The sequence below is a fragment of the Microdochium trichocladiopsis genome, assembly GCF_020744255.1.
Source record: "Microdochium trichocladiopsis strain MPI-CAGE-CH-0230 chromosome Unknown B0I36scaffold_13, whole genome shotgun sequence".
In the NCBI taxonomy this organism is placed as follows: domain Eukaryota; kingdom Fungi; phylum Ascomycota; class Sordariomycetes; order Xylariales; family Microdochiaceae; genus Microdochium; species Microdochium trichocladiopsis.
In genome coordinates this window covers 678,797-689,193 of record NW_025763556.1, presented here as the reverse complement: position 1 = coordinate 689,193, position 10,397 = coordinate 678,797, and the positions used below count along the sequence as shown (strand labels likewise).

The 10,397-nt window shown below is 58.1% G+C and overlaps 3 protein-coding genes and 1 non-coding gene across 4 annotated transcripts; 2 read left to right on the top strand and 2 right to left on the bottom strand.

Moving 5' to 3' along the window:
- Positions 1 to 542: 542 nt before the first annotated feature.
- B0I36DRAFT_49209 (uncharacterized protein) lies at positions 543 to 1,400 on the top strand. The gene has a single exon (XM_046162958.1). The coding sequence runs from the start codon at positions 673 to 675 to the stop codon at positions 1,159 to 1,161; it is 489 nt and encodes a 162-aa protein (XP_046005282.1). The 5' UTR covers positions 543 to 672; the 3' UTR covers positions 1,162 to 1,400.
- Positions 1,401 to 2,385: 985 nt separating this feature from the next.
- B0I36DRAFT_210655 (uncharacterized protein) lies at positions 2,386 to 3,756 on the bottom strand (the record flags this gene model as incomplete). The annotated part of the gene is made up of 2 exons (XM_046148908.1): positions 2,386 to 3,397; positions 3,491 to 3,756. Coding segments are annotated over 2 exons (1,278 nt in total), but the record flags the coding sequence as incomplete, so codon positions are not given.
- A 2,443-nt stretch (positions 3,757 to 6,199) lies between these two features.
- On the bottom strand, positions 6,200 to 6,300 carry B0I36DRAFT_t194. The gene has a single exon. It is a non-coding gene; the product is annotated as a tRNA-Ile (tRNA).
- Positions 6,301 to 8,024: 1,724 nt separating this feature from the next.
- Positions 8,025 to 10,023, top strand: B0I36DRAFT_338532 (putative glucan endo-1,3-beta-glucosidase precursor). The gene is made up of 2 exons (XM_046155772.1): positions 8,025 to 8,785; positions 8,860 to 10,023. Exons 1-2 carry the CDS (start codon positions 8,242 to 8,244, stop codon positions 9,630 to 9,632), a joined length of 1,317 nt encoding a protein of 438 aa, XP_046005280.1. The 5' UTR covers positions 8,025 to 8,241; the 3' UTR covers positions 9,633 to 10,023.
- Positions 10,024 to 10,397: the final 374 nt, after the last annotated feature.

Sequence of the window (10,397 nt, the reverse complement as noted above, 5' to 3'; positions counted from 1 at the left end):
CATGGGCACTGCCACAGACAGACAAGCTTTTCGGAGTTCTTGGCCGCCCCCATATCTTGGCTGTGCAGATTAAGCTTTTGGATCAGACTTGGCGGCAAACAATCTGGAAGGATCACCGCCGTCACGATTTGGCATCCCCGCAATGTGGCCCGTTCGCGCGACCACCGGTTTGCCCAGAAAAATGGCGGCAGTAGCCGCCAGCCAGCCTCCACTTGCGACGCATTGATGCGCCGCCAGCACTGTTTCACCTGTTTCAGTCCATCCTCGAGACAGCGCAGGTCGCATCCCGATTGCGACTTCTCTGCGTGCGAGACCTCCCCCACGGTGGTTTCAGGCACCCCAAACCGCGCCCGTCGATGTGGCCCCAGGCCCCCCTGGCGCGCCCCCAGCCCGGCCCATTAATCGCCCTCTCCCACGCTTTCCGCGTTTACAACATGAGCGCGATATCTCCTGGTCGGCTGGATCCCTCGGTCTCCAGCCCGACTTCATGGTCAGAGAGTCGCGTGTCGGGTTCAACACCATGAGCCGACCAATCCAGAACCCGGAACTTTTCCGTCCACGTTGTTTTCGGGGTGTGGCCTCGAGGCTGCCACGCCGGGGTGAGTTCCGTGGTCGTCTCAGAGCCAAGATGGCTGGCTCGCGAACGCTGCATCCCAAGTTTCTCAAGACCGCATGAGACATGAATGCTTCAGGGTGGTGCCGACTCGCTCCCAAGTGCCTGCCTTTGTCCCTTTCCCAGCACGACGCCAAAATCACTCAGACACCCGTCCGCGTTTGCTCTTCGCCTCTTCCCCCAAGGAGACGGCAAAGAAGAGCACAGCCTTCACTCGAAGCACAGGCAATCGTTATGTCACATACTTGATATGCAATATGCCATGCCACACGAAGACCGCGACAGATGACGAGCCATGCCGAACCACTCATCGTTACCTGCTGCGGCGAACCGCACAGCGAAACGCACTCAAGGATAGCAGTCCGGAAGTGGTCTTTCGGAGCTGCGACGTAGCCATCCTCGAGGGGCAACGAACCCCCCTCCCCTGCGCCACCAGGCCGCCCATGAAGTTCCATACTGCGGCCTTAGCCATCGTCCGTGAAATGTGCAGTATTCGCTTCGCTGGCCTCGCCTCTGACCTGGTAGGCCCGACGATGAAAAATACATGATGGACGTGGAGAAAGCCTACGGAGCTGGGCAAGTATAATTCGATTCTTTGCGCGATACTAATACTAGACTAGCGACTTACTCTATGGTAAAATGTGTTTTCGTGTCACTTTCGCGCATTCGAAGCTGTTCACACATGATGACGAGAATGGCGCCTCCAGATAATGTAGGAAGGGAGTATCGGACTTCCTCCAGCTCACTTGGCTGCCACAGGAAAGCAACTAGCGCCTCCAATGGCAATAGAAGGCTCTGCTTACTTTGCGAGCTCTGGTCGCTGATGCAGGGCGGTGTCGCAGGGCGATTCAGCCGCCGTGATCACACCCTTTAGGAGTGAGCATAGCTGGCCTCGTTAGAGAATGGGTGTGCCCGAATCGAGAAGAAAAGGCGGAAGTTTCAGGGCAGTGCATATGCCGCCGCCGATGGAACGGGACATGTAGCCATCCTACTTGAAGAAAACAGTCGATGCTTGAATCGTGGAGCTCATGCGTCGTGGATAAGCTCGGCGCCTCCCGCTTGCGCAGTGATTCGCCTCTCGAGAAAGAGAGGGCTCCACCATGAACACCAGCAGCCAGGAAGCCTGCAAATTGCAACGCTCTCAGAACTCCCGTTCTGGCCAGGCAGAAGGTAATGGCAGTCACCACCCTGTGTGTGGGTGCCTATGTGCAAAGTTAATCTCTCGAGAGTTTCCGGGTTATGGAGCGTTGCCAACATCGAGGATGGGTGGACAGCCCTAGATGATATTAAGGACCAGGCCATGTACAGAAAGCGCCATGCTTACATGTCAAGAGCCTAGGAGGATGAACCGAGTCTCCCGAATCTATCATGTTGAACCTGATTTATTAATGTATACTTTCTACTGATGTACCGATAGGTGTGGTCGTTCCTCATTATCCGGGGTAATGCAATAACTTCAAGTTGGGGTATCTGACAGCGTCTCGTTGCTTGCTTTTTTCATCTGTCCTAAAATCCAAGTGTTTGATCTCCATTCACGCCCGTGGGAACGGCTCGGGCTCCGCAGGCGACTCGGGCAATGTCTCGGGACTTCTCCTGTCTCGAGGGCTCACATTGGAGCTGAACTTGCCCACGGTATCAAGGGACTTGCGCGCAGATCCAGACTCGCTGGATCTGGGCTCGTCGAGGCTCGACCTCAGCTTCTCGATCTCGTCGATCCGCTTCAAGAACGACTCCTTCTTCTTCTTGCGCTCCATCTCGTCCTTCTCGGTCTTTTCCTTGTCTTTATTCTCCTGGACCCGGCGCATCGCCTCCTTGGTGAGCTCCTGCCGAAACATGCGCTCGACGACATCCTTCTTGCGTGTCTTGCGGTCACCAATCGAGATGAGGATACCGGCGGTAATGTTGATGGTAATGGAGCAGCAGAGCAGCGTGGCGGTCAGGGCTCCAGGGCGCACCTGATACGGGATCAGCCACGTGCTGAAGCCCAGCGCGAGCTGGAAACACGAGTGGAAGTCGAGCAGCACAACAATGGCGACGAGCAGACGCAGCGGGAAGGCGTAATGTGTCTCGGTTTCGTGTGGCTTGTAAAAGGTGTGCGACTTGGCAAATTTGGCCTGGTGGTGCTCGAGCTTGGCTTGCTGCTCGGGAGTGAGAACTGATAGCTCCTCCTTGGCGTGCAGCTCACGGGCAGCCTCGAGGTCAGGGGTAGGGATGCGGGGGATGTCCTCCTGGATGTCTGGCTCCTGGTGGACGGTCTCATGAGGGAGATCGTTCTTGTTCTTGAGCTTTGGCGCCTTGAGCTTCTTGCGTGTGTCCCAAGTCAGGTGGTGGTAGTGCGCGATGAAGATCATGTGGTACGTGTCGACGGCGCGCCACGGGATCATGCCGTCACCGACAATGGCAAAAAGAGCCACCAGCACCTGATCGATCACGTCAATGACGTAGAGCTGCCGTGCCGGATCGCCGACGTAGATCCAGCCGATAAGGAAAAGCACCCAGGCGAGACCAAAGAGTGTGATCAGAGTGGCGTACAAGGTCACGAAGAAGCCGAGTGGCCGCTTGATGTATTGGCGGAAGGCCCTCATGCGACGTCCGAACGCGGACCGCCGGGAGTGCAGCATGTGGCGGACATGGTCGTCGAGGAGAGCAAGATCCTCGTCGCTCCAGTCGGCAAGCGACGTCTCATGGGGGCGGACCGCAAAGAAACGCTCGGTGATGTTGCTTGGGATGCGCTCCAGACTTGGAGGCACAGGCAGCGGCTTGTCCTCGGGAATGGTGGCGACGCTTTCTCGACGACCCGCAAAGTCTTGGGTGGCGGTTGGTGCCGAGGAGAAGATGCTGGCCGCGTCTGAAGAGCGGACGGTGCCAGACGGCGACGCGGCACGCCTTGCTGGGCGGGAGTCGTAGTGGCTGTCCATGGGAGTGAGGTCGTAGGTCGGGCGGCGGTTGACCCAGCGGCCAAGGGAGGGCACAAAGAGCGAGTTCTGGACGTTTGTGATGGACGAGAGGGTCGCGACCTCGGGGTCGACGACGTCGAGCATGCTGACGATGCGCTGGTCATAGTCCTCATACTGCGGGCGCCGGGGCAGGGCATCGTCGTCACCCTGCTGGCGGTTGAGGCGGCGGCGGCCGAAGCGGGCGAGGCGGTTGTGGTTCCCGGCCGATGGCGCGTTGTCGACATCGAGCATGCTGGAAGTGGGATGCCCATTCTGGGCCTGGGCGGTCGTGTCTGGGTTGTCAAGAGTGGTGGACTCGTCGACACGGTTGCGGTGTCGGAAAGGGACGCGAATGAGGGTGTGCTGCCGTCGAGGCTGCGCGGGAGGCGGCGGCGCCGGGCTGGGGATGCTGGGCTGTGGATGTTGTTGGCGTTGCTGGGGATGACCAGAGTCGATGTCGAGCATGGAGCGGACGGGCGGTTGTGTGCGAGGACGGGCATCGCTGTCGTCGCTGCTGGGGTTGCCGACATTGAGCATGGAGCGGACGGGCGGCTGCGTGTGCCGGGCGTGCTGGTCGCGGGTGCTCGTGTTGAGCCGGCGCAGGCCGATGGCGGACTGCTGCGGCACGAGCGGACGAGGGACGCGGGCGCGGGCGCCGTTGCCCTCGGCCTGGCGAAGGGTACTGGCCCGGGTGGTCATGATGGCGACGGGCTGCAGAATCAGCGCCGTTCGGGGGGGGACGTGGTGGAGGACGACGACGGTATCGCGTCATGATGGGGAGAGGGAGGAGGAGGAAAGAAGGCGGAGGAGAGCAACAGAGCGACCAGAGGCAATAAGGGAGGGTGCGAACCATCACATCATCCCATGCTCGTGGATGCCGGTCCGGCCGGGCGACTTCCCAGATTCTGCGTCGCGACAAAGAAGGAAAGAGCGGCCGTGGGGACCAATGAGCGCCGCGCCAGGGGCTGCCAGGGGTCCGGGTCCAGTCGACAACCCGCGTGGCAGGTGCTAACTTCTTGCTAAGGTTATGACGTGGTGGCGGGCATGCCAGGCGGCAGGCAGCCAGTCCGCGCCAGGCACCGCCCTCCCTCCCCTCCGCCGTTCCCGCTGTCACCCGCTACAGCACCGCGAATGAAGCTTTGCTCGGCACCCGCTAGTCCAACTCCTGCGGGTGGTCTGTCAAACAATGCAGACTCTGCACTGGGCGACTGAGGTCGTGCTTCCATGTATGTACATACCTTGGGGTGGTACCAGTTGACAGCACCGGCGGGCGAGGGACATGAGGGGTGACGTCATCCCCCTCCCTACAGCCTATTTGCTGGCTGCGCACAACAAACAGACAATAGAAAGCAGTGCTGTGGCATATTTGCTCACCACACCAACCCAAGACATCCCTTGCCAACACATGCCCTCGGCCCCTCGCACGAGATTGTCCAGATTGATCTGACGTGCCGTCTCCAGAGAAAAAAGCCTGCTTCCGCGCCTTATCGAAGCGCCCCCAGCTCGCCGGAGCGATCTACCCGGCCTGGGCAAGGGGGGCGAGGCCGCCCAGGCGCTACCCACGTCATTTGCACATTCTTTTCAGCCTCCTCGAGGCACCACCCGCACGAGCTGAGCAACCACGACAGCACAATGCGTCGGGGGACTGCGTTCCCCTTTGCTGCTCAGACCGCCCATCTGCAGCGGCGAGGGCATCATGTCCACTACCCACTGCAGTTGTACGCAGATACTGTACATAGGGTAGGGCAGGGCACGATGATGCAACAATGCATCCCTGCAACCACTCCGATCGTGATGTGACGATCCTCCCTGCTCCGTGGGCCGTGGATCTGTGAACGGGCCCGTGATCCTGGTTTACCCATGCACGTATGCTCATGTGCTGATCTCCGCCGAAACAGCCACGACCCTACATCGCAAGGGGCCTCATTGGCTAAATGAGCGACATTCCACAGCCATCATCAAGCCTGGAGAGGCCGGGCTACGTTGCTTTGTTGTCTTGCCATGTTCTTGATCTTTTGATTGAGACACTACCAGCGCGCCACATTGCCAAAGCGACTAGATTACATGTGCCTGGGCCATCCTCCAGCTGATGTGTCCGCCAGGTAAATGACCGCTGGGGCAAGCTTGCTTTGGCAAGATGGTCAGGATCGTCGTATGTCGTGGTGGGTTGCTGCACAGATATGCAGCTAGCAGGCTGTTGCTCCGCCATGACATGGAGACGACCGCGTTTCAATGGCGACCCACTACCAGATCGAGTTTGATATTGGTACATTTGCGTCGCTGGCAGTCACAGCTCATGTGACACTCGCGGGAGAAATGCTGTTGTACGTGTATGAAGACAGAGGAGGAGCGCGCAGTATCATACGAAGTTGAGATGTTGGGCTTGAGAGCACGAGTAGATCTGCCCCCCCCCCCCCCCCCCCCCCCAACCCCAAAAAAAAAAAGAATAGGGGGGCAAAATCATTCGTTTGTTCTCAGTCTGCAGGATTGGCAGGAGCGACCGTCGTTACGGGAAGCGGCCGTAGTGGGAAGGCACGACGGAAAAAAGGAGAAAGAAGCGAAAACGACGATCGTGAATCAACAACCACAAACTGATCACCAATATCGATCCCAGGGCTACGTTTATAGCTATAAACGGCAAAAAGAAAGATGCTCAGTATGAGGGTTGAACTCATGACCTTCGCATTACTATACATTTCATCCAAAGATAAGATATTAGTACGACGCTCTAACCAACTGAGCTAACCGAGCTGTGGATCCAGATGTGGACATCTGGTCGGATTGTGGTTTGTTGAAGGGCACGCACCTTATTGACTCCTATGAAGTTTGAACGCAGAACAGAAGCGCTTGTTATGCCAAAACTCCTTCCTTACCCGGTAGTGTTTGTCACTACTGTAGCAGCGTCGCGGCAATAGGACGCAAACGCGTTTCCGATACGAACGTTTTTCGTGCTGGCACAGTCCTGAGCAACTCGAGGCACATTCAGCATGGCCTTTCGCCAAACAGTCTATTGCCAGTAGGCAACATTCCAACCTTTCTGCGACGGAGGTGCAAACATGACGAAAATATCGAGGACATCGTCACACTGCATTGAGCATGCCGGCAGCCAAGCCAGCCACGGGAAATGGCCCCGCGGTTGGGCCACGTGAGGCAGGGTTGCGCATCCTCCCACGCAACAGCCATGGCCCCAAGATCGAGGGGCGTTCAGCCGCCCTCACGATACCGTAGTCCAAGCGACGTTCCCGGGGCTCCACGCCGCCGGCCTGGGTTGCGCCTCGCGTCGATCATCTGCGCCTCTTGCTGCACCGTGACCGTTCCAGTGTCCGCCAAGCACGTTGCTGCCTCTGTTCCTGGCAGTCTGGCGGCATACCCCACATTCTCCGGTCCACGAGCCCACCATCAACGTTGTAGCCAGACGCCCGGGCCTCACGGGCTAGCACTAGTTTCGTGTCTCTATCGCCTGCCATTCTCGATTGTTCGGAGCCCATGCATCCGGCTGCTTTGGGAGAGCTCTGCGAAGCAACAACACACCATGGCTCCTAGCCAACGATGGTGCCTGGGAGTATGGGCGTCGCACTTGAACTCAGACGACGCCGCCAAGCTCACATACTTGAACACCAAACATGTGTGCAAGCCCGTGCCTAACCGTAACGAGTCACAGGCAGCTGTATTGACCAGCGGTCGTCGCCCAGGCGCCAACAATTGCAGACTTGTCGGCACTGGAGTGTACCCCAAGCTCACGAATTGTGGTGCCAGTAACGTTGCGGCTTTCAAGGACAGGGGTCCATGCTTACAGCCCCTAAGCGAAGGCGCGCCGTGCACAATCCCAAGCCATGTATATCCACAAGCCAGGGTCCCATGTGGTTCTTGAAGACAAGAAGAGGCGTCGATGCCGGCTTCGAACACCGCAGCTTGGTGTGGTGGCCTGCCGTCGAGTCCCGCCACACAATAATAGCCCTGCTAGCCGGGTCATCCACAGGTTTGCCAGGATGGCGCGCGCCACCATACTTAGATTCAGCTTCCACTCTCGGATGTTGCCAAGCAGAGGTGCCATACCCTTGTACCTTTGTCCTCCGGAAATGGCAAGGGTCCAGGGTCAGCGTGATGCGTTTCGGACCGCCCCAGCGAGCCTAATATGCCGAGCACATTGCACATTGCAACCTCGCAACAATAGGGCGCCTGCAACCGCGAGACGAGCATGCTGTATCGTGAAATTACCGCTGTCCGCCCTGGTTGACCTCATGCCTCGCTAGCCGAGCTACCATTCTCCGAAGAATTCAGCGGGGCCCGTTCTCACAGGCAAGACTGTTGACTACCGCCCACGGCCAATGGCAACGTTCCCATGTCTCCCTGCGACGAACTGGCACGGCAGGTCCCGCGAACTGTGATCGAGGCGAGGCCAGCCACTGTTGGAGAGACTCGAGAACAGCTACCATGTGTCTGGCCCAGCTTAGGCCGCGGTTGAGGGGCCCTCATCTGGTTTGATCAACCTCACTTCACCATCCCACGTCTCGATATATAAGTGCCGTACATCTCCCAAACTATCAACTCATTCCTTTCTCATCAGATCACACAGGCTCAGCGCTCTCTTTCCTTCCTTGATCCTGAGCTTCGCTCGTCCCTCCTTCTCTTCAGTATATACTTGTAACCACCTTCCTTCACTGCCTCTCAACGACTCATCAACTGTCAAACATGAAGGGCGCTATCGGATTCGCGGTGGCTGCGGCCACTGCCATGTTCAGCGGTGTCATGGCTAAGCCGACCTTCTCGGCTGCTACGGCCGGCACCGTTGTCGATCCCGGCACCGTCGCCGAGATGATGGTCACCGAGCTGAACACGCTCAACGGAACCTTGGTCGAGAACCCCATCACCACCCTGGGTAACACGATGACGGTCCGCATCCACCACAACTTCAACAGCAACCAGCAGCTGTACGCATACCTCATTGGGCGCGACCGCAACGACGTGCCCACGGTGCTCCAGAGCAACGGCCAGTACTTCTACCCGGCGCGCGTCAGCGGGCCTGTTCCTACCAAGATCTCTGCCCCCATCGGCCACAAGCTGTCTTCCAAGGGCGGTTACGTCGACATCCAAATCCCCGACACTCTCAGCTCTGGCCGCATCTACGTGTCCGAGGGCGAGCTCACCTTTTCTGCCGTCATGTCCGACCTTGGCTACATGAGTCTTGTCCAGCCCGCCTTTGTCGATCCTCAGGATGTCAACGCCAACAAGTTCTGTAAGTGCCGGCCGCCCCCACCCGGGTATAAGACTCCTGCTGCTTGTGCTAACCGCGGCGCTCTCCACAACAAGGGGGTTTCGTCGAGTTCACTCTCAACGACGCCGGCGTCTTTGCCAACATCTCCTTCGTGGACTTTGTCGGCCTCGTCTTCAGCATGAAGCTCACCCTCGGCTCCGGCGCCACCCAAGAAGTCATTGGCCTGCAGAGCGACGCGATCCAGAAGATCTGCCAGGGCCTCAAGGAGCAGTCCGCCCGCGACGGCAAGCCGTGGGCCAGCCACTGCATGTACCGCTCCGACGGCACCGCTCTGCGCGTCCTTGCGCCCAACATCTACGCCGACCTCCACCGCGACATGGACAACTACTACGACAGCTACGTCAACCAGGTCTGGGACAAGTACAGCCGCGAGGACCTCTTCATCAACACGCAGGGCTCCAGGGGCAAGGTGCCATGCCGCGTCTCCGGCAACGTTCTCAAGTGCCAGGGCGACTCGATGGGTTTCCCCAAGCCCACAAGCCGCGACATTTTCGGCTGCAACTCGGGCCCCTTTGCCAACACTGGTGACGACCTGCACCGCAACATCCTCGCCCGCCTTTGCGCCGCCTTCAACCGCTCTGAGCTGCTCCTCTCTGGTGGCAACACCACCCCCTCGCTCGGCAGCTCCAAGTACTACACGGTCGACCCGACCTCGCACTTCTCGCGCCTCGTCCACAAGTACGAGGTCGACGGCAAGGGCTACGCCTTCAGCTACGACGACGTCGAGGTCAACGGACAGAACCCCGCGGGTGTCGTCGCCGGTGCCGCGCCCAAGCTTCTCGAGGTCTGGGCCGGTGGCCGCAGCTAAATGGTCTCGCTATAAGACCATATTCGATCGAGCCTCTGTGGGGGCAATCACTTGGCTGCCCAGTCTGGATACGCCTGGAGAAAGGGGATGCATCGTTTTGCACCACGACCAGTAGAGCAGGCGGAGGAACTTTAGCTATTCTACACATTCGTTTTCTACCTTTTCGATTCGAGAAGTATATACTTACCTCACACTTTACACACAAAATGGGGATGAGAGATGGCTTGGTGTCAAGGGGACTACGGTGATCGGGCCCTTCTTCCTTCTTACTTTCAGTTGGAGTCGGATGGCTGGGCTGTTCATGGATGAGCATACCGCCATGCTGGCTTCCAAACACATTGACTTCATTCAGATTTAGAGAGTTCCACCAGAGAATAGACCTTGTTGCACAAAATCTTTACTTGCGTGTCATCTTCGGCTCTCGTGAAGCATGTTGGGGTGGTGGGATAAAAAAAAACCAAAAAGAAGTTCGACGACAAAGAATGTGCCTTCTTGGTGATTACGAAGAACATGCTGCTGGTCGATGCTACGGCGACTAAAATGGCCCGCTGCAGCGTATATAGGCGCTACTTGCTAGGAAGGGAGAACGAGCATGCCCAAGAAATCATGTGAGGTCTAGAACACGACGAGTCAAGAAACCATGGACTTGACCGGAGAAGAGGGACGAACACTGGTGTCCCTCTGCGCCTGTTTGATGAGGCCGCCTCGGGCAGGTCAAGACCACGGTAAAATTTGATGTAATTTTGAGCAAATTCCCGATAGGCA

Coding starts and splice junctions, on each gene's coding strand:
- B0I36DRAFT_338532 (XM_046155772.1), top strand. CDS start 8,242: ATGAAGGGCGCTATCGGATTCGCGGTGGCTGCGGCCACTGCCATGTTC. Junction 8,786..8,859: donor TGTCAACGCCAACAAGTTCT/GTAAGTGCCGGC, acceptor CTCCACAACAAG/GGGGTTTCGTCGAGTTCACT.
- B0I36DRAFT_49209 (XM_046162958.1), top strand. CDS start 673: ATGAGACATGAATGCTTCAGGGTGGTGCCGACTCGCTCCCAAGTGCCT.